At 38.7% G+C, this 24,444-nt stretch overlaps 1 protein-coding gene across 3 annotated transcripts in view; it reads right to left on the bottom strand.

The window, feature by feature from the left end:
• The window catches only part of LOC129711977 (endoglin-like), a 71,358-nt gene that overhangs the window by 18,411 nt on the left and 28,503 nt on the right, over positions 1-24,444 (bottom strand). For all 3 annotated transcript variants that reach the window (XM_055660066.1, XM_055660064.1, XM_055660065.1), the window contains exons 5-13: positions 19,552-19,702; positions 17,853-18,006; positions 12,144-12,288; positions 10,811-10,979; positions 8,814-8,923; positions 7,886-8,017; positions 5,172-5,213; positions 4,220-4,363; positions 2,185-2,451 (exon numbers count right to left, since the gene is read on the bottom strand). In XM_055660066.1, the coding sequence (XP_055516041.1) occupies positions 2,185-2,451; positions 4,220-4,363; positions 5,172-5,213; positions 7,886-8,017; positions 8,814-8,923; positions 10,811-10,979; positions 12,144-12,288; positions 17,853-18,006; positions 19,552-19,702 (1,314 nt within the window). The remainder of the gene's footprint in view (positions 1-2,184; positions 2,452-4,219; positions 4,364-5,171; positions 5,214-7,885; positions 8,018-8,813; positions 8,924-10,810; positions 10,980-12,143; positions 12,289-17,852; positions 18,007-19,551; positions 19,703-24,444) is intronic.

Here is a 24,444-nt window from a genome sequence, read left to right as displayed (position 1 = left end):
GTACAGTAGGAACCATCTTCCATCTTTGACCCATTTTGTCCATGCTGACATATTCTAAACCTTTCCTTTCCATATATCTGCCCAAATATATCTTTTAGAAGTTGTAATTGTGTCCATTTCTTTACCATCCTCAGGGATGCTAAAGAAATAATAAATAATAACACCAACAGCAAATTTGATGATGTTAGCACAGTTACTGGTAGAATAGAAGTCGTTGTGCATGTTGGCACAAATGACATGAGTCGGAAAAGTAATGAAGTCCTGTAAAATGATTATAGGGAGTTCGGTAAAAGGTTTAAAAGCAGGACCTCTAAGGTAGTGATCTCCAGATTACTCTTGTTGTCACATGAGACGAGGCAGCCTACAGAGAGGAAGTCCTGAAGTTGACAACCTGGTGCTCAGAAAACAATCTGGCTCTGAACACCAGGAAAACAAAATAGCTCATTGTCGACTTCAGGAGGCACAGCACCGACTTAGTCCCCCTACATATCAACGGCGAGTGTGTGGAGATGGTCAACACCTTCCGGTTTCTCGGCGTCCTTATCTCTGCTGATATCTCCTGGACAGACAACGCGACAGCGGTCATCAAGAAGGCTCAGCAGCGGCTGCACTTCCTGAGGGTCCTCAGGAAGCACAACCTGGACTCTAACCTGCTGCTGACCTTCTACCGCTCGTCCATCGAGAGCCTGCTGACATACTGCATTACAGCATGGTACGGCAGCTGCACCATGGCAGACAGGGAGAGGCTTCATAGGGTAACTAGGACAGCACAGAAGATCATTGGCTTCCCTCTCCCCTCCCTGATGGATATTTACACCTCCCGCTGCCTTAGCAGGGCAAAGAATATCATCAAGGACAGCTCCCATCCTGCGTTTAGACTGTTCGGCCTGCTGCCCTCTGGAAGGCGCTATAGGTGCATCAAATCTAGGACAAATAGACTCAGGAATAGTTGTTTTTCGAAAATTATAACTACTCTTAATTCACACATGCACTGACTTCACAGCCCAACACCCGGACTTCCATCTATTATATCCACGTAATGAATTTTGGATCTGTAATGTGTATTGTAACTGTAATTTTTAACATTTTTCAAAAACATTTTTAATATTTAAGATAATCTTTAAACATCTCCTTCACCATTTTGCCTTTATAGATATGTATATAGCGCCGCAGAATTGTACACCTATCCCCCCCCCCTCTCCCTTTTGTTTTTTGTTTTCTGTTTCTTGTTTTTTGTACTAAATTATATGTATGCACTGAGTACGAGCTGCTTTTAATTTCATTGTACGTGTATAGTGGCAATAAATGGCATATCTATATCTATATATCTATGTTAGTGAGGATAGGAACAGCAAAATAGGATAGATGAATACATGGCTGAGGATTTGATGCAGGGGGAGAGAATTCAGATTTTTGGACCATTGGGATGAATGGGTGGGTTTAAACTCAATTGGAAAGGGGCAGGATCCAATGCAGGGCCGAGACAGGTGAGAGTTTGGCATTCAGAATGGAAGGTGATGAAAGAACGTTCAGTGGACAGAATAGGCAGGAACATGGCAGGGAGTGGGGAAGAACTGGAGGATTGAATCGCATTTATTTTAAGGCGGATTAACTCAGCGGCGTCCGGATAGGTATGTGCGATTGGGATGTTGTGGCCGGTTTGGAAACATAACTAAGAGAGAAACATGACTGGCAGCTACTAGTTCCAGAGTACAGTTGCTACAGGAGAGGTAGAGGTGGGGATAAAAGAGGAGGGAGAGGTTCGGCAGGCTAGGACTTCATTCCTTGGAGCGCAGGAGGTATGAATGGTAATCTTGTGGAGATGTATAAGATCATGAGGGGAATGGATAGGGTAAATGCTCAGAGTCACCTACCTAGAGTAGGGAAATGAAGAACTAGGGGACATAGGCTTACGGTGAAAGGAACAAGATTCAACAGGAATCCGAGAGACAATGTTTTCCACATAGAGGCTGCTAGCTATATGGAATAAGCTGCCAGAGGAGGTAGTTGAGGCAGGTACTATACCATTTGGCCAAGTACATGGATAGGAAGGTTGAGAAAGACAAAAGCAGGGAAGTGAGACTCGCGTAGATGGGTCATCTTGTTCAGCATAGGCAAGTTAGTGTGAAGGACCTGTTTCCGTGCACTATGACTACTTCTAAAAATGATGTATCAGCAACTTACTGGTTCAATGCAATAACCTGTATCGCATTCCATGACTACATCCTCAACGACAGGGCTCCAGACATTATGGAAAGTGAACTGGAAGCGGTTGTACAAGATTTCGGATTGACCACACATGGCTTGATCTGGCTTCAGATTAGTAAGGGTCAAGGGCATGTCATGAAGTCTGAGACCTTTTTGTCCAGAACTAGTAGTAAATTTCGGGATGAGGGAGCAGTTATGTTGTATTTGTTTAAACATCCCCGGGGTCAGTGAGGCAACTGAAACCTGTAAAAATATGAAATTATTATTAAAGTTGTGTGGTATATTATACTGAAAAGTTTTTTTATGGTAAAACAAAAGAGGCTTTCATATTTTATCATTTTTAATTTAGAACCCCTAGCAAGGATAAACCATAATCAATTCTCTACAAACACCTAATGTTTAAAAGAGTATTACAAAGGGTGGTGGAATACCAAGGAAGTCTTTTGTTCTGAGGCATTGTAAATTTGAATAATCACTTGCCTCTGTCCTATTTGATACGTGAATCATCTTCTGCAGTCAAGAGTGTTTAATGTACAATGCACCAGGACCAGAACAATGAAATTCTTTCTTGCTAAAGCTTAAAGGGGTTGTCCCACTTGGGCGATCTAATTGGCAAGTTTAGAAGAGTTAAAAAAAAAAGACATGTTGAAGACCTCCTTCGACTATGTTGAAGACTAGCTACGACTAGCTACGACTAACTTCGGGAAAATTGGACACCGAATAGTGGAGAGTGAAGACGACCTCCTTCGACCTCCCTTCGACTATGATGAAGACTATCTACGACTACCTTCGACTACCCTCAATTACCTAAGACTAAGATGCCGACATACTACGACTAAACATACGAGTAAAAATAGTATCGATTTTTTTCCATGGCGACCTTATTTTACTCGTGGGCATTTTTTAACTTATTGAAAAAACCGCCGCGACCTAGCTGAGGCCTCGAGTACGCGGACACCACCCTCGAGCATGAAGGAGAGTTACGAAGACCTCCTATGACCTTGTGTCTACCATGCTGCGAGTATGAGTCGAGAGCAAACTCACCAGAACTCGCGGATTAGGTCACTCAAGTGGGACAGGCCATAGTTGTGCAATCTTCGTACATACTGCAAGATTACACAGAGCAGACAGGAATGTAGAGAAGAAGTTACAAATCAGATCAATTGTGACCATATTAAACCGTGGATTAGACATGAAAGGCTGAGCAACATATTTTGGAAATATAAATGCAAGATTTACTTATAAATGTATTTTAACTGGAAAAATCTCTGAATAGCATTCAAAATAGGTTTTGTTTCTACCCTGTTCTCCTCCGACCGGGCTCATCAGTAATAACACGGAAATAATCTCACTTACCTGTCTTTTGCAAATAGAAATCACAAGAAGTTGTCAGTCATATGGAATAAATCTTGAATCTTTTCTAAAATGTTCACTGGAAGGGGCGTCCATCAAAATGTTATATAAACCCACAGTACTCTTGTTATCCATACAATATAGTGTGCTGTCTTATACTCTTATGTAAGCATTGGGGATCATAACATGTTATAAATTTATTTTAACTGGAAAAATCTCACCTACCATTATCTTTTGCAAGGGGAAATCACTAGAAGTTGTCAGTCAAAGCAGCATAATGGTTGAGGCAGAAAGTGGGCTATTAAGACAGCACACTATATTGTAAGGATAATAAGAGTACTGTGAGTTTATATAACATTTTGATGATGCCCCTTTCAGTGAACATTTTAGTAAAGATTCAAGATTCCATAAATTGATTAAATCTTGCACTTTCTATTAAAAATGTCTGCATTTTTAAACTATGTTATTACTCTCAGTATATTTCAAAATGCTTCAAAGACAATTTAATACCTTGAAAAGAAGTAACGGTGCAATAAAGGCAAAGGAAGGTCCATGTTGTATAGAACAATCAGTTAACACACATTTTGTATATTAAGATTTGTTTAACAGATAAGAGCAGCCAGTCACAATACAAATTCATAGAAGTTAGTCATCATACCTCTCCATAGACAGTTGTGCAACTGTAAAGCTTTACAGATGGCTTTTTAAAGTCAGGAAGCTCGTGAATTCTAATTTGTCTTCCATTATTTACATTGTTCAGCTTGAGGATATCACAAATTGTTTGTACACGAGGACAAAGTATCTGTTTAGAAAATATTGTATGATAAATCACAATGAATGGAAACTTATTTTTAATTAGAAGTTCATTTCTATTTAACAATTTTTGGTATAAGAATACATGCCAAATATAGCACAATTTTCCAGCCATCTGTTTAATGACTGCTATCATGTTCCACTTGAATACACAATATTCTACAACTTATTAATCAATTTTTCATGAAAACAACAAATAACTAGCACATATTTACACTAAAGAAGACACAAAGTGCTGGAATATCTCAGCGGGTCAGGCAGCATGAGTGTTCTCAGTTTCATGTTCTCCAGAGATGCTGCCTGGCTCCAACACTGTGTCCTTTTGAGTGGAAATATGTGATACTTAAGTAATAGCTGCCCCCACAGATTACAGTGCAGTATATTTTTCTGTGGTTGACTTATACGGGATGCATGAGGCAAGACTTTAGAATTATCTGACAGGAAGTCTCGGACTTAAAACGTTCACTTTGTTCCTTTTACCGCAGATGCTGCCTGGTTTGCAGAGAATTTCCTGCATTTTCTGTGGGTTTTTTTGTTTCAGATTTCCAGCATCTGTAGCTTTCTATATACCATCTATACCTTTCATTTTCAAAGCAGAGGAGCATTCAGGTGGCAGGTATTTTTTGTCATTATTTTTTGTTGATGGTATAACAATCGTCTAATATGCACATAGAACTAAGGATTTTGAACAATGTTTATGCTACGCAATGAGTGTTTTGATTGACTTTGAAAATGTAAAAGCTGCTGTTTCAAACAATTTAATTTAATCGGAAAAATGTGTTCAAAAGATTACTTACATCATGACTTATTTCAACTCCATTGCTAAGCTTTATCTTTAGCTGTGTAGAAAACAATAGTTTATTAGTTGATTTTCTGGTTTTAATTATTCCAAATAAAAATAAGCATCAGGTCAGTGAGGTTGCTATATTTACTTATGTATTTTGATTTATATGACAGTTCTTTTTCTCTCCCATATATTAGTCAACTTTTGCCAGCACCAACATCTTACACACTGTTCAACAAGCTTTGACAATCTCCTAACACCCTGCTCAAGTCATTCAGGGATTACTTGATCATGGCGGGGGAGGAGGCGGTTGGGGGAGATTGGGTAAAAGTCAACTGAAGCCAAACCAATTGCTGCTTTAGTCCAGTATTCTGTGGTCCGGCAACTCCTGTGGTTGGCCAACTTTGAATCCATTATATAGATCAATACTAATTAACTAACTAAGATCTAGCAAAAATCCAAAATTATGTCAGATCTTTATTAATCTATAGCTAATCAACCGATCTGTGCAACTTTGGCGATCTTGGACGACAGAGTTTCCTACTTAACGTTCTTGGAACTCTTACCCTAGTATTACAAAGTACCATAGTATTACAAAGAACGATGCTCCTGCTCAAAGTATGAGGATCAGGGGCAATTTTTGTGGTCTGGATTTTTTGTCGAGCTAAGGGTGCCAGACTTGAGTGTTTCCACCTGTAGTAATCTATAATTGATTGGCTAATTGAAAGATTACCATTTCATTGAGACTAACATTGAAGACACCTTTCAAAGGTGATGTTGCAATATGGGATTTTTTTTTGTCTTTTTGTTTTTCCTCCTGTAGAGCAAATATGGAATCTCATCATTTATTAGAAAACTATAATTCTGGAAATCACAGCAGATAGGAAACAAAAAAAAAAACACCACCGATTTAGGAAGGAACTACAGCATAATCAGAAGAATGAAACGATAAATCTGATAACACAGTTATCAGAAATATGCTGGAATCTTTTAACAGGATGGAAATAGAGGTCTTAGATATTGTGATTGGGCACAGTTAACGTTATTATCTAATTTTGCCGATGTTACAGAACCACCAGGGGAAGTGAGCTTTAAGAAAGTTTGCAAAAAGTTCACAAATATTAGACAACCTGAACAAAAGAGCAGGAAATGGCACATGGAGTTCACATGGGGTAAATGTGACATTACATAGAATGAAAAGCAGAATATTTTATGACATGGTAAGAAACTAGTAAACGTTGATATGCAGAAGGATTTTGTATCAACTTGTGAACACAAAAAGTCAACACATGGTAAACAATAAAAGAAACAGCAAACATTGATTACGTTTGGTACTGGAATTTGGGGGAATAAGAAGTGATCACATTGAAATGTAAGAATTGGAAGATGATTACTTGAAAGCATACAAGGAGGCTGCTCACTCAATTTGGAGCTCCTGTAATTAGTGTCATACAGCACTGAAAAAGGCCCATCAGTCTAACTTGTCCATGTCGACTAAGAAGTCCCTTCTTAGCTCATGCCATTTGCCCACAATTGGCCCATATCCCTTTAAACCTTTCCTATCCATGTACTTGTCTAAATGTATTTTAAATGTTATTATTGTACCTTTCTCAACTACCTCCTTTGGCAGCTCATTCCATATACCCACCATCCTCTGAGTGAAATAGTTGCCTCTCAGGTTCCTATTAAATTCTTCCCCTCTCATCTTAAACCCATGTTTTCTAATTCTTGATTCCCCTGCCCTAGTAAAAGACACTGTGCTTTGGAGGCTGTTGTCTCAGAATAAAGATCAGTCATGTAAGACTGAGCTGAGGAATTTTTTCTTTATTCACAGAAGTGTAAACCTTTAAATACCTAGTTGATAAATTTATTCAACTTTGCAAATTATACATTTTACCCAAAATGGAAACTGGGGAGTGAGTAGAAAAGTGCATTGGGTGGATATCCATCATGATCTTATCAAATGGTGGAATAGGGGCCATACCAACTACTCCTGTTTACAGTTCCAATTTTCTTGGCACCTACTTCATGACATGCAGAACTGAACAAAGATGCTCCTAGTTGGCAAGGACATTGGTTTGCATTGTAACTGAACTATTATCATGTTATCAGTTGTTTCACTGCTCTCACCCATTTCACGCCCAATTGATTGAACATTACTCAACAGAATTATTTGGAAAGTGTTCTGATGAAATGGTATTACATGCAAAACCATCATTAAACCAGTAAATAATTATTAATTGCTACTAATTGCTGCTAAATGTACAAATAGCATTGTCTCTCAGGTCAACGCTAAACACAATCACCAGGCAATTAATACTAGCATTTAACTATTAAAAAAACATTCACTTATTCACTTTTTCCCCCCACTGTTCTTTCCATAAACCGTCTGATTGTTCATATGGTTATAAACGTACTAGTTCATGCTTGAATGCTATTCATTAATGCATTCGTAATTGATAGATATTCTCAGATTACCTCAGGTATTAAACATATATCTTCCCCAGGGGATTTGCATACAATTCAAATACATAAAATATGGTAAGAGAATTACTATATCATGTAAAAATCATTTAACTTATAACATTCAAAATTATTACAATCTTTTCTAAAATAGATTTGATTTGTGCCCGTACAATTAATCGGATAAAAATGTGACAAAGTCCTATGCCAGTCTTAATATTAACTTGACTTGGAAATATTTTGTGTAAGAGAGATTATTCATACCTTGTTAGTGTAATTATGACTACTTTCTGTGGTTTTACATTCAGTGTAAAGAAAGTATTTTAGATAGAAGTGCGTTCCATTACTGCTTCCCTTACATTTGTCATCCAATAGCGAGATTTCCAGAATTGAATTCTGAAAGGAGAGGAAAAAGTAAACAAATTCAAATATAAATGTATGTGCCAGAGTTTAGTGACTTTAACAATCAGCAACAGTTCAGATCACATTCAACAAAGTCTTCAGATTGTACCATGTGATTACTGTATTTTGAACTGATGACCAATGAATGGAAGAGCTTACATTACAAAACCTTCTTGTATGAAAGTTAATAATAGCTGAAATATGGTCCGACTATAGATGCAAACTCTCTTAGGTAGAATACAATCAATGTCTTACACAACCAACTCCTGCAATTTTTGTAGATTTGTAAATGATGAGCTGCCTATCACTTATTTCAGGCACGAGGTTTCTTAAGCAAGCAATGCAAGGTCTTAGGTCTCCTGCAAGATAATATCTGCAATATTTACACAAAGTGGCTGAGGCATACATTCCAGAGTGTGAATTTCTGCACTATTGTACCAATCTATGAGGAACACTAATGCATGTTAAAAGAAAAAAACACAAATACTTTTGTCAGATATTTCATGGCTCAGGTTGGTTGGCTGCTTCTCTCCTCATGTTAATTTGGGAACTGCCCAACTATCATAATAATCATAATCATAATATATTAGCCAAGTATGTTTTGCAATATACGAGTAATTTCATTTGCCATACAGTCATACCAATATCTGCTCTCATACAACTAGTGAGCTGAAGAAAGGAGCTCTTCCGAGTTTCTGCTTCTTGCTAATGTCATTCAAGTTGGGCCAGAAACTGAGATTTCAGTGACTTTGTGCCCCAGGGGTACAAAATCTGAATCTTTCCATCTTACCTTCTTAAATTTACTAACAGTGATTTCCATCCCCATTTCTCCGCAGCTAACGGATTTCATAAATTTACTTGGGGACTCCGGTTGCAAAGTTGAAATATGATCAACGTTTACTGAAGAAACAAATATAGCACATAGTCAATTACATTTTTTCAAAAGAAAGTCTATATTTTCAATAGAATAAGAAAAAATTATACTTCACATGCATAACAATGTTCTCACGGAATGACAATGTTCAACAACTGTATGAGCACCATTAAATTAGTGTTTGACAATTACAATCTATTTTAGACTGCTTTTCATCACATTAGAAGGCTTTGTTGGGACTATTTCAGAATATTACTTTGCATTGATTTCAAAACCAAATTCTACATTTATTACATTAAATGCAAAATTAATTTCTAATTTTTTGACAAACCAAAACCAAAAGATTACAATAACATCATATGGGAGATTCCTAAGATCCAGTGATGCACCTTAAAATAAATGTGATTTCATCTATATTTGTGGAGACCATCATGAGATTTGAAGAGAATACAAAATATATTTTGTAAGCAACTTAAAATTTGAGACACAAGAAACTGCAAAAAACAGAATGCAAGAAGTGGGTCAGGCAACCTCTGCGGATGGAATTAACAGATAACATTTCAGGCTCTTCATATTAAAATTTGAATTGATTTTAAGTTTGTAACTCCATACATAAACAGAATGTTTACACATGGCACACGTTATTCTTTTTTTTTCTCATGCTTCTACTTGTTCTCATCAAGTAGCGCATGTGGTAAGTAGAGTTCTTATTCCAACCAATCTCTAGGTGAAACCATTCTACAAGATCCCAAGCGATCAACCGTGATTTCAAGTCTATGGCAACCTCTGACACTTGTATCCACCTATCATATGCCTCACCCTCATCTCACTCTTCCAGATTTCTCACTCTTACTCCAGTTTCAAGAAGGGACCCGACCGCAAACCTTTGCCTGTCTATTCCTTCCACATATGCTGCCTGACTGTTGAATTCCTCCAGCACTTTGTGTTTTACTTTATTAATCCAGCATGCTTTGAAATTTGATGATGCCGGACTGGCAGATTTTGTGGACTGTCGGATGATATTCCTATTTTTCCAAATATACTTTTAAATCAATTTTTTTTAAGATATTGTCATTTCAACAATGGAACAGATATTTTTATCATAAAATTCTGCAGCACAATGGGAACCATTCAACTCATAAATCCTGTGCCAACTCTCTGAAAGACTATTCAACTAGATTGAGTACCCCAACATCTGCCCAAAGTAATCTTGCCAATCCTATAATCATCTGAGGAATTATTCCTTTCTGAATGTCTGCTTTGAACTCACTTTCACCTTAACACAAACTCAACCCTCTCATCAGGAAACTGCATCACAAACAAGATCACAACTCGTCTCATTCAAATCAGTGATCTGAAACACTATAACTCTTTCTCTTTCCATACAGACTGAAATTTCCAGCCTTTTCTGACTTGATTTCTTGCATTTGCAGATTTTTGCTTTTCATCTCTATTTCCTTTGCTAACTTTCTGAAATTTGTACCTTCTGCATACCAACACCTCTGTCGCTATAAATCAGTTTTCCTTATTCAATCTGTAAAATTAATTAGTATTACAAACATACAATTTAATTTCACGCTCGGAGCATGCTGGACAAACAATGCCAGACTCACTAATATCTTCAATGAACACTTTTTGCACCTGTAATGCCACTCCAGCAAACGCCTCAGTTTCCATTCCAGGTTTCTGACATCTTTACCAAATTTACTTAGCCATACCACTCCAGGTTCTAAATATTTCTATTGAAGGGTCCTGGACCTGAAACGCTAACTGTTTCCCCTTCTAGAGTCACCTGATCTGCTAAATGTTTCCAGCATATCCTATTTTTATTCTTCAACATCATCATGTACACGCCAACATAAATATTTAACTAATATTTTGAATGGCTATTTTTAAACTCTTGTTCCACTTACCATTAAGGTTAATTTTAACTTCAATCTTATCAACCAATGGAATCTCTGTTAAAGACGTAGCAGGAAACTCATGGTCTTTGGCCCATTTCAATAGGTCTTGTGGAGTTTTCGGGAGATTAGGATTAATTTCTACCAATTGTGGTGATATTCCTTTAGTTTCATGAGATACCTAAGAAATTATACATTATTGTCATTTAATTCAGAATAACCTGAACACTCAAATTCCATTATCCATGTCACCACTCTATTTTTTGTATTTTTTCAAGCAATAAGTATGGTTTAATCCAGCATTAAACAAATATAATACACTTTATTAAGCAAATGTGAATGATACATTTAGCATGATGGTCTTATTATTAACACATTTCACATCCCGGAACAATACTGATGCACCATATTTGAAAGTTTTAAGCATAATTATTGATAAACGATCAAATGGTATGAATTTGGGCAGAACTGTTCCAGCTCTTATTGTAATTTTCTCCTCACAAATATTATTATTTACTCTAATTTGAATTGTATCATCTTGTGAAAATAGAGATGTCTCAGGAGATGAAAATATCCAGGTGATATCTTCTGCACTGCTGACACGAGAATCTTGTATTGCCTTGGATTTAGATAGGTATAGAGTTGGAGAGAATGGAGCAGTTTACTTAATATTTTTTGGAAAAACAGTTAGAATTCATAGTCCAAACTAAACACACCACAGGAATATCAGGAAAGAGTAGCAATATCAGGATTGTTCTTTGAAACAGCTAATAGTCCAAATGGATTCCTTCTGTGCTGAGCTATTATGTTATTTTAGAATACAGATTTGTCTGACAACAATGGAATAACTCATTGTGCCATGCACTGGTGAAGGTAGGAATAGGAGAAAAAGGCAAATTAATGTATGGCTGAAGAGCTCCTGGAGGCCCGAGGGATTCAGGTTCTCAGACCTTTGTGATATCTGTTGGGGTAGAGGTGACCTGCACAAGAAGGATGAGTTAGTTGCACCTGACTGGAAGGAGATCAATATCCTGACGAGGAGATCTGCTAGAGCTACACAGGAGGGTGTAAATTAATTTGGCAGGGAAGTGGCACCCAACACCTACGAGTCTATGAATCTTAATATATTCAACATATTCTGTACATATTTCAGAGTTTTAGCATCCGTAACATTTTCTTTGCATCAACATCCTACTTTAGGCAGTGCTAATAAAGACTACAAAACATAGTTGCACCAATGCTTAGCACATGAAATACTATTGAATAGTTAATGAAATTCTCCCTAAAGTGATCTAAATAGTTATGGTAACTTAGGTGATATAGGATTCTGATATTGATTTGTTACCTTAAGTTTTAACAAGGGAACTTCTCCGATGATGTTCAAGGTCAAGGGCTGTGTGCTCTGTATAACCAGCATGATTTTGCATTCATGGCAATTATTTACATGCGTAAACTTTACGTCCATGTTAAAAGGCTTCATTGTTGCGTCCCTAATTTTATCAAGAAAAAAGTATAACATTGCATCAATGCAAGGCACTATATTTTTAACTGTAAAATAGAAAAATTGTAACAGAGCTACAAAATCAGTGTGTCCAAATATACAAAATTTTAGCATATCTTGTCTTCCAATATTTTATTCAAATTTAAATTTGAAGCTGAAGCAGAGATACAAGTAAATAATAAATCTGGTCATCTAAAGGAATTTTATATTTTGATGATGAGAGAAATTGGAATGTAAGTTTAATATTTATTTAAATTTTGAGAAATATTTGTCATTTGTCATATTTGTCATTAATAAAAATATTTGAATGAAATAGTTCTATTTAATCATAGAATCTAAATGTGAACATGTCCTGATTACATAATTGCTGCACTCCAACAAGCAACAATAGATATTTTTGCTAATGATTCATTGTTTTGGTCTAAACTAATATTTAATAAACTCATTGTGGTGTATTTAGGTTCAGAAATAAAAATCTGCAGATGTCTAATTTAAGGATTACTGTGAGAAACAATGCAAGAAATTGCAGGAACACATGGAGACCAGAAAATATAATTCAACATTGCTTAAAGTAAAATGGTACATTTGGGAAAGTATGGGAATTATATGAAAATTGTGACTGGTGCAGTTACACAAATTTTCAAAAGCAGGAGAAAAAACGACAGTAGCACCAATTAGCTTACATAATACAACACCTACCAGTTATAATTAACTAAATATGCCGACCCAAATTGCAGTTTATCACTGTAGATGGTTTATGAATGCAACCAATAATGTAGCTACCTCAGTAACACTAACCACGCCTTAGTTATCAAGTATAATAACACTCTCTCTTCCTATCTCTCTCTCTCTCCAGCACGGTGACAGACTGCGTGCAGTTCGTGCTGGATCATGTTTAATCTGTGTGTTTATTAAAGAGTTAAGTAAAGTTACAAGTGTGTGAGATTCACTTCTTTACATGGTGTCGGCAAGTTAATTCTCGCGCCTCCTGTTTATCGGGTTTTATTTCTTGAGTTTGTTTCTTTGTCGGAGTTTTACTCTCTTTGTGTCACCATGGCATCCTCATGCCGCAAACCCGCGCCCCTGGTCTTTGATGCAGACATAGCGGAGCGCTGGGCGACTTTTGAGATGGATTTTACCCACTACATGAACATTGCTCATCGCAACGATCCTGATGCCGTTAAAGCTTCCCTTTTTCTAAATCTTGCTGGTCCTGATGCCATGAGGAGAGCACAAACCTTCACCTACAGTCCCGCGGTCCGGGATGAACATGATCAGGTCCAAGTACCCGCTGAGTCTGCCGACGACCCGGTATGTCTGTTGCGAAAATTCGATGAGCTTTGTGACCTGCCCTCTAACCGCATTTTAGAGTGAGCCAAGTTTTTTACGAGAAAGCAGCAGCATGATGAGCCTGTTGAATGTTTTATTGCTGATCTGCGTTACCTCGCTCAAAGGTACCCATTTGACAATATGACTGAACAGCTTACTAGAGACATTCTAGTGACGGGGATGCTCGATCAGAAATTACGATCGGAGCTACTAAGGAAACCTGATCTTACTCTAACCGAAGCCATGCACGCATGCAGGTTAGCCGAAGTCATCGACCCGCTGTTTGGACAGCGGGGGTCTGATAATAATAATATAATAATAATGTTTATTTATATAGCACTTTTCAACAAAACAAGTATTTGAACCAAAGTGCTTTACAGAGATTGATTAAATTAATTGAACAGATCAAATGTCAATAAATCCATACAAAACAAAAAAGAGAAAAAGAAAAAAAGACATAGAACAGTACACTATAGAAATCAACATGAAACGTCCCCCCACAGCAGAATTCACTGTGAGGGAAGGCAGTAAAAATATCCAGTTCTCCCCCTCATAGTCCACCCGAGTTCGGGGCCTATATCTATATTATTTATATAATAATAAATCGATTCATTTAACTGGTCTCAACGTCCTAACATAGTTAACACCAGACGCATGTCACGGGCCATCTACGTCCCCGGCGGCCTAGGCGTTAAAAAATGCCCTAATTGCGGTTATGTGCATTCAATGCAGTCGCAGTGCCCAGTTTACGGAAAATCCTGCAATTTCTGCAATAAATTGAACCATTTCTCGGCTGTCTGCCGCTCCCGTGGGAAACTTCCCCAAGCTTCTAGACAAGTTCTAAACAACTTGGTGCAAGTTGATAGCGAGTTTGGTTCCCAGTCCTCTCTCGACACTGCCAATTAGTTCTCAAGGAGATGCCAGTGTTTTCACACTCCTACACGCACCTGCTCGACGCACGGATCCTTCGGTCCTCGTTACTGTCATCAATTCGACCTTCTCTGCTAAGCTCGACACGGGGGCGAAGGTCAATGTTATGTCAACAAGCCTGTTCAGAAAGATTAGGCATAATGAGCAACTAAGTGCTGACCATTCGACTTTACATGCTTACGGGGGCGAGGTGCTGAAACCAGTGGGCAAGGCCATTTTCAATTGTGTGCTGCAGAGGTCATCGCGGGCTCTCACGTTCTATGTTCTCGACTCTGATTGTGTGACTTTGTTGGGCAACCAGGCATGCCAGGACCTGGGACTAGTCTCGTTCGACCGCACTGTCCATGAGGTGCGGGTGATGTTGGATCCGATATCTGAGTACCCGGACCTGTTTGATAATGAGCTGGGCAAACTGCCTTTCGTCTACAAGATTGCCACCGACCCAAAGGTGGTGCCTGTGGTCCGTGCACCACACAGAGTATCCCTCGCTATGAAGGACAAGGTTGAATCGATGCTGAAGAGCATGGTCGCGATGGTAGTGCTGGAGGCAGTTAGCGAGCCCACCGAGTGGGTCTCCACCATGGTTGCCATGCTAAAAAAGGACAAGAATGAGATAAGAGTATGCATCAACCCAAAGGACCTGAACCTTGCAATTAGGCGACCACACTACCCAATGAGAACCGTGGAAAATGTTGCGGCTCAAGTCGGCCAGGCCACGGTTTTCTCCGTCCTCGATGCCAAAAGTTCCTTCTGGCAAATACCACTCGACAAACGCTCCTCCGATCTCACATTTGCTACTCCCTATGGCAGATTCAAATTCCTGCGGATGCTATTCGGAATCAACTCTGCCAGCGAGGTGTTCCAGAGGTCCATGGAACAGCTGTTCGCTGGCATGCCGTGCGCCATCATCGTGGATGATATCCTAGTCTACGGGGAGAATGCCGCCGAACATGACAAAAACCTGCGTCGGGTCCTGGACCGGGCTTGGCAGATCAATTTAAAACTGAACATAAAAAAGTGCAGATTTTGCATCTCTGAAGTGCCTTACGTCGGACACATCTTCACTTCTGATGGACTAAAGCCTGACCCGCAGAAGACTGCTGCAATTTCCGAGATGCCAGCCCCAACCGATGTCCTCGGCCTGCAACGTTTCCTGGGCATGGTCAATTACCTCGGTAAGTTTATTCCTAATCTCAGCGAGCTGAGCTCGCCCCCGAGGCAACTAACTAAAAAAAACACTGCCTGGTCCTGGTTCCCACAACACCAACAGGCTTTCGAATTTCTGAAATCTAAGCTGACCAGCACCCCGACACTTAAATTCTTTGACCTGCGCTGTCCCATTGTTGTTACCTGTGATGCCTCCCGTTTTGGACTCGGTGCTGCTTGCCTGCAGCTCTTTGATGACGGATCGCTGTTACCTATTTCGTATGCCTCGCGAACCATGACCGACATGGAGCAACGGTATGCTCAAATCCAGAAGGAACTCCTCGCGGTTGTGTTTGCTTGTTCCAAGTTTAAAGATTTCCTTTTTGGCAGCAGATTCACGGTCGAGACCGACCACCAGCTACTAGTGACAATTCTTAGCAAGCCCATACATGTTGCCCCTGCCAAACTGCAGCGCATGATGCTGCAGCTCCAACGTTTTGATTTCCATCTGGTTTACAAAAAGGGCACTGAAATGCATGTGGCCGATACTCTATCTCGTGCCCCACGGGCCACCTGTGACCGCCACTCCTACGAGCAAGAAGACCTCTTGGTGCTGAACGTCAACATCGTCCCAACCAGGCAACTTCAGTGCCTGATCGAACACACCGCCGCTGACACTGCGTTGCAGCAGCTCGCAGCTGTCATCAAGCGCAGCTGGCCCGACAAACGGACAACTTTGCCATCGGGTGCCCAACCGTTCTTTCTCGTCCGCGATGAGCTGGTGCTCCAAGATGGTGTTATCGTCAATGGCCACAAGGTCGTGGTTCCGGCCTCTCTGTATGATCTCTACTACAACGCAGCCCATAGCGGTCATCCTGGGGTCGATGCCACTATTTCTCACGCTCAGGGACAATTCTACTGGCCTGGTAAGGCCAAATATATCAAGGACCGAGTTTCCTCCTGCTCCACCTGCAACAACCTCGGGGGGAGGTGTTGTATGCATGCGTTCGGGTCGCATTGTTAAGCCGCCTGTCCGCTATGGTGACTTTGTTTAGACTCTTATATTTTATATATAATCACACTGCCATGGCTCTATTTCATTTCTGATTTCTAAGGGGAAGGATGTAGATAGTTTATGCATGCAACCAATAATGTAGCTACCTCAGTACCACTAACCACGCCTTAGTTATCAAGTATAATAACACTCTCTCTTCCTATCTCTCTCTCTCTCCAGCACGGTGACAGACTGCGTGCAGTTAGTGCTGGATCATGTTTAATCTGTGTGTTTATTAAAGAGTTAATTAAAGTTACAAGTGTGTGAGATTCACTTCTTTACAATCACCCTTATATAGAAAGGGGTAGGTAGAAGAGGTACAACAATTCTTTAGAATGACACCCAAAATAGGCCATCAAATTGCAAAAATCTTGTAACTGTTTTAAATGTAGTAGAGCAGGTTATTGGAAGAGGAGCTCAGAAATATGGAGGTTAATAACCAGTGAACTCGTAACAAACAGGTACATTCAGAATTAGATGGATAAAAAATGATACTTGAATAAATTCTTTAAAACCAAATCAGATAATGTACAAATTGACATACCACAATTTGATATTCACATTGATGCAATCATGCATTTTTGAGACAATTAGAAAAAAATTTGAGAAAATAAATAGGATACGTTGCTCCTTTAGGTAACCAGTTGTTGAAGGAAGATGTCAGTTAAACCTCCAGACCTGAACACCACAGTGTTATTTTGATATTATAATTTTTTAATTATATGTCTGTTATTTATTACAAAAAATTATATATACACCAGTCAGATTGGAAGATTCCATACAATCTGACATTTTATTCACTTTAACTATTTAATGGATTCTCAAAATTGTGAACATTATAAATAATCCTTTATTTCCACGTTTTGTTGGTGGGTCAGTACCAAAAAAAAGTGAAAACTTATTAAAATAAAAAATATATTCTTAAATCATATTTCTTTGCAGATTCCACTAATTACAATCAACTTACTTGGATATCTGGCTTTAGATATTCATTACAATTACTTTTCACTTATATACAAGGCAATATTTGTTTCACATCGGTACAGAAAATGTACAAAGAAGAGGCAAGCAAAAACAAGAGGTGAATTCTGTACCTTGATGCAGCTACCATAATGATGTGGAGTTGAGAAGTGGCATGTTGATCAGATGTCACACAACCATGCAAATTTTGATGGAGTAGTTCATAATCTTTATAGTATTCAGTATTAATAGGAGGCTGTTGTTCACATTTAGGAAAGAGCATTTCACCTTTTTAAAAAAAGTTTAAAAAATAAGTAGATTCAGATTAAGCCTCGGAAGTTTCAGCACTAACTATAACACTGGACATAAAAGTCTTTAAAACATTTCTCACTGAAAATCAAGTTAATTTGAAAATAAAGAAGTTATAAGCTTTTGATTTGAAAATCTGAAAGGAAACAGAAATTGTTATTTATTTACGTTACCCTCTTCCTAATTCGTCCCAATAATGATACATGACAGTTTGTGATGGGTACATTTTTATTCCTATACGCCAGCAAAGATACCAAGCTTCAATGAATTATTATAAAGTTAGGACAACGATTGATGCCCCAATTTCCTGAAGTCTATGGCTTTCTATTGAGAGTGGAGAATCAAGTCAAAATTGGACTTTGTACATGGAACTGATGCACTACAATGCTAAGAACTACAACTCTGTATGTTACCCTTTGCTCCATCTAATATACTTAAGTTTGACTTATTTGTATTTAGGCATATTATATCTGATCGGTTTGGCTAGCATGGAAAACACAGTACACATGAGAATAATAAACATTGGCCTTAACCTACAGTGTAAATATTTTTCCATTAGAATTCTTCAAACCATTCAAACCTAAATGTTTCATTAAATTTTTCCTTGATGGATCCTGAAATCATGGACACTTACAGCGTATTAATCACTCAGCTCACTGCATGATGGAGACCATGAAAATTAAAGAACAAATGCCAAAAATCTGAAATTCAGAAAAAGTTGGAAAAACCAACATCAAACAAAAAAGTAGGCTATTTTTTTTCAAATCAGAGCAATTTTTAAGGACATAACACTATAAATGCAAAAAGCTTATTTAAAAAATTACTAAAAACAGAAAATCTGACAATTCCACAGCATCGGTTAATACAGATCATGAACTATTATCAAGGCCAGTCTTTGAAGATGCCATAGAACAGTATACCACAGGAACAGAATGTCTGTGCCGAATATGATGCCTGCAACTCTAATCTGCTTGCATCATAATCCATATCCCTCCATTCCCTGCATATCCATGTGCATATCTTAAATGCTACTTCACCACCACCACAGCAGTGTGTGCCAGGCACCCACTACCTTGTGTAAAAAAACTTGCCCCACACATCTCCTTTAAGCTTTGCCCCTTTCACCTTAATGTTATGCCCTCCAGTATTTGATATTTCCACTCTGGGACCAAAGTTCTGACTCTTTACCCTATCTATGCCGCTCGTAATCTTCTATCAGGTCCCCCCTCACCCTCTGGTATTCAGAGAAAGCAATCCAACTCTGTCCAACCTCTTTCTAACTAATACTAAATAATCCAGGCATCATTCGGGTAAACTTCCTCTGCACTCTTTCCAAAGCCTCCAAGGATTTTCCAAAGATTTGTAAGTATTTATAAATGCACCAAGTCGATATATAATTTAAGTATTAAAAAAGAAATCCAAATCCCTGGAGCTTTATTTTATCCTTGATATGACATTATGCTTTTAAATTTCTAGCTAACAGAAAAAAATGTGCACAATATCAAATTAGCTGTACGCATTTACCTTCTTTCACTTTTATGATGATTGCTTCAACATTTTCAGGCTTAGCAAAAGTAGTGAATGAAGTGCAAGTTCCTTTATATTGATTCAATTGATGAGCTGAATTTGAATTTGTCTTTCGTTTGCCAGGTGATGCAATGGAATGGTTTGGGTACTGTATAAAGAAATGCTTGGATGAGTAGAATGGCTATAAATCACATTTATAATCGATAAATCAATAAAGAGTCTGAAGAAGGGTCTCGAGCCGAAACGTCATCCATTCCTTCTATCCTGAGATGCTGCCTGTCCCGCTGAGTTACTCCAGCATTTTATGTCTATCTTCGGTTTAAACCAGCATCTGCAGTTCCTTCTTGCACATTTATAATCAAACTTATTTGTAACAATTTCACCGTTTTAAAATGACATGCGTTTTGTAATAGTACTCTTATTTCAGAAATGGATTAAGTAGCAACGGTTATTTTCGGTGCGGTCAAATGGAACAAATTGTTACACTATTTATAAGTGAAATTCCAGTACAGGTTGAACACCAAGCTTCCAGCAATTGATGGTCCGCTCATCCCTATAATCCAGACAAAATTACGAGAGCTCAGTTGAAAATCCCTGGGCGGCCACAGATGGCATTGTGAATGATGAGCGCTCTTTCCGGTTGTGAAATAATCAACTATGCTCTCAATCTTCCCTCCTAACTGTTCCACAGTCAATAAAGTAAACCCTTATTTTAAGAACCCCCCCTTAAAACAGATGTCAAACATAGCGGGCGGACCTGCCGACACATCCCCGGCTTGCACCATCTTCCCGACCGTTTATAGAGCCCCAGCTTCCAACCTCACCCCGACTCGCAGGATGCACCAGAGAGCCCTTCTTCACACACCGAAAGGACACAAAATGCTGGTGTAATACAGGGGGTCAGGATCTCTGGAGAACGTGGATAGGTGACATTGGGACCCTTCCTCAAACTGATTTAATCGGTTGAATTACTCCAGCACATTGTGTCATTTCACTTTAAAACTAGGCATGGTTACAATTGGTCTGCACCAGCGAGCCCTCAAATACCACTTGAACATTTGCAGATACAGGCATGATCCAACACATGATGGCAGTACATGCACACAGTACAGGCAGTAACAACACAACCTGCACGTGGTGCTACAGAAAATACAACCTTTACTATCATGGCACTGGATTCCATCATCTTCAGCTGTTCAAATATCCTAGTACCTTAAACGGCCATGTAGAGGGAAATAATGCTTGACAAACTTTGTGGTTTTTTGAGGAGTTAACTAGCATGATGGTTAAAGGGGGAACCAGGAGGTAGCCTATTTAAATTTCCAAAATACACTCGAGACAGTGCTAATCAAAAAGTAACAAAAATCATACAAAATCATGGCATACGGGGTAATATATTGGCTTAGAGGGAGGTTTAGTTAGTTTATTTTTATTATTTTATTATCTTTTAATTTTAGAGATACAGCATGCAAAGAGGACCTTCAGCCCACCAAGTGCACCGATCAGAGATCCCTGCACATTAACACTATCCTACACACACTGGGGACAATTTACATTTATACCAACCCAATTAACCTACGTCTTTTGGAGTGTGGGAGGAAACGGAAGCACCCGGAAAAAAACCCACGCTGGTCACGGGGAGAACGTACAAACTCTACAGACAGCACCCATGGTAAGGATCGAACCCAAGTGTCTGCTGCTGTGAGGCAGCAACTCTACTGCTGCGTCACTGTGCCACCCTTTTATTGCAATGGTAGAGTGCTATAGGGATCATTTCTCAAGTGGACACTCTCTCTCTGCCTTATCCCAACCCTCTGCCCCTCTCCTCCAAATGTTTTCCACCCACTAGACATTCTGCTCAGCTCAAGCCTTGATGGAAATTTCCCCACCCAGACCCGCCGTAGTCCCCTGATTTGTTTGACCCTAATAAGCCTTTGATGAAGGTTTCTCTCCAAGCACCAACATTATGGAGATATCTTCTTCTGCCCTCTGACCATTTACCATCATTTACAACATGGCCTCAGGCCCAGTCCTTATCTAATGTTTCCCATTAGAGGTTATCTGGCTCCATGGGGGTGGTCATGTATTGCCCTTTGAAATGTGCAACGCAGCCCCATAGCAAAAACGGTTATTAACAAACCCACTCCAACACCCATCTAGCACAACCAGTACTAGAATTTCTAAGTTATTACCTCTCGAGACTATGATAGAAATTTCATAATTTATTATTATTATTATTTTTTAAATATTTTTATTAGAAGCAGTGTACAAACGTATAAACCGCAATATATGACATAATACATTTATTGTACAGCTTCAATTTTAGTTTTAGCAAAGATGAAATAGAAAAAGAGAAAGAAAGAAAGAGAACGAAAGAGAAAGTGAATGTGTAAGAATAGAACCCCTAAACTACCAAATGAGTGTAGTCGAAGAGTGAGTAAGTAAAAGAAATAGGAAAAACGTAAAGAAATAAAAAGACAAAAACAGAAGGAAAAAAAAGTGATATACCTGCTTCATTTCTCTCCCCACCCATCACCCAGTCCGTTAATCGGTTTAATTCCGAAGTTCATAATTTAAACCTGTAAAATATTTATTGTACTCCCACAACATCTAACCATACATACCCTGTACACTGTGTATGTCAGCACTAAAGGAATTAGAACTGCAACACTGAAGGAATTAGAACTGCAGATTGGGAGTTCAACTAAACCATAGAGCAGACAGTGAATGCTGGTCCTTGTGAAGGCATTAGTCAATGTGGAATATTTGTATTAAGTCATATGAAAAGAATACTGTTTAATCAACAACTGACAATTTATTATTGGGCACAATTAGAAAAAACATGATTATTTTCATAATGGAACCCAGACTCTGAGCTGAATAGTTTGGAGCCAAACGTCTTCCTAGGACAGGACGCATAACCTTTTCAACTTTTGTGCATCAGCAGCTCACAATCTAACCACTTTAAGGCCCTTTAATAATCCAAAGTCATAACAAAATAATTAACGTAAGGGATATTAAGGAGATTGCTTCTGCAACACAACTTCCTACATTGTTTTCTATATTAAAATTACTTACAAAATAAATTGCCAATATTCTTCATTAAAGTACACAAAAATAGTTGTTAATCAGTATTCTATTTTAAGCTCTATATTCAGTTTAAAGCATTCATTTGTGATTTTAATATGCAATGTAATAAGAGTTATACGGCCTTTATTCCAACTCGTTCATTCCAACCAAGATGCCCAATTTAATGTTGTCCCATTTGCCTGCATTTAACCCATATGCCTTTCATATCCATATACCTGTCCAAATGTCTTTGAAATGTTGTTACTGTATGTGTCTCAATCTATTCCTCTGGCAGCTCGTTCTAGAAACCTACCATCCTATTGTGAAAAAGTTGCCCCTCAGGTTTCTATGAAATGTTTCCCAAGACCTTGAAATCCTATCTTGTTATTTTAAACACCACAAACTGAAAAACTAGTGTATACTGAACTTAATGAAATTTTTAATGAGCATTTCCATGCTCTGGTTCAGGCATCCATCATGCCAGCCAATCTGTAGTCAAGGAAAAGGAATATACACACCATGAATAGGTGTCAGAAATCACTGGGCAAAATCTATTTAATGTTCTATTTAATATGTCTGATTAAGGCATAACTTCAGCAACCGACGGAACAGGGCGGTTTCAACATGAAGTCTGTTTAGTATAGAATTGGAGCCTGGCGCCTGACTGACCCGACCCGACCCGTGGCCAGTCTACACTCAAACCAAGCTTTGATACATAGTATTTTTTCCAACCTGTTCATTCTCTTTATATGCCTGCATTCCAAATGCCACACCAACCCCTATCTCTTGTATTCTCTTTCTCTCTCTCTCTTGCGCTCTCTCTCGCTCTCACACACACCCACTCACTTTTATACACACACAAACAGACAACCTTGCCAGTCTCTGCCTCTCTACCTCCTCTTATCCTTCAGTGCTAAACAAAAATCCCAACAAATGGCCAGCCTCTGGTCTTAACGATGCACAGTGTGTGAATTAGTCGGAGGTATGCAACAACTTGTGGCTTAGTTGAGGTGTCCAATGCAAATCAGCTCCCAAAGATGCTTGGTAAACACTGCCCACTACAGTACTTTAAATTTATTGCTCTTCAACATGGCTATTTTGAAGGTAGTCCTGCTGGCTTGGCAACGGGAGGTGAGGACATTGTCAGGAAAATCTTTCACAGGACACCAAAGGAGGCATGGCAGAAGAGTTCTTGCAGGATTTTTCAAGGAAATTGTGCCACAAATCGGTCACCAATTTCAGCTAAACTCCCAACAATCTACCCATGCTTGAAATACTCTCTCATCCCAAACTTCATAACTTCCAGACCACTCCTGCTGATATCGCAGCTGATTTATGCCATATTCACAATTTGATGCACACTGTTGAAATAGGCCCATTACTAAAATCCTCCACTCAATCACCCCAAATCTACACAGTAAAATATTGAATATACATTTGGCCCGAAAGACCAAGCGTATTTTGTGGGTTATATGATCTGAATTACTTTGGATCACAAATGTGATTTTGAACCAGAATAATTGATTTAGTTTGTCACCGCCTTTCATGACAAACATTAATCACAACGGCATGAATATTATTTCATGCTAGGAATTTCCCTCACCATTGTTGCAATCTTATAGCTGGCGTGGGATTGAGGTTGATGGAGAACAAATATACTCTTCAAGTATAAAATAACTGGACGAAATTGATATCCAATGATATCCCCATATTTAGTAGCTTGTAGGCAATCTATTGGGTTACATGTCGTAAACTAGATTAACTAAACTTACATGCTTTAACATGTCTAGAATTAGAGGGCATTGGGTTAAGGTGAAAGGG

Source organism: Leucoraja erinacea, chromosome 31 (assembly GCF_028641065.1).
Source record: "Leucoraja erinacea ecotype New England chromosome 31, Leri_hhj_1, whole genome shotgun sequence".
Lineage (NCBI taxonomy): Eukaryota > Metazoa > Chordata > Chondrichthyes > Rajiformes > Rajidae > Leucoraja > Leucoraja erinaceus.
This window is presented reverse-complemented; position numbering and strand designations above follow the sequence as displayed.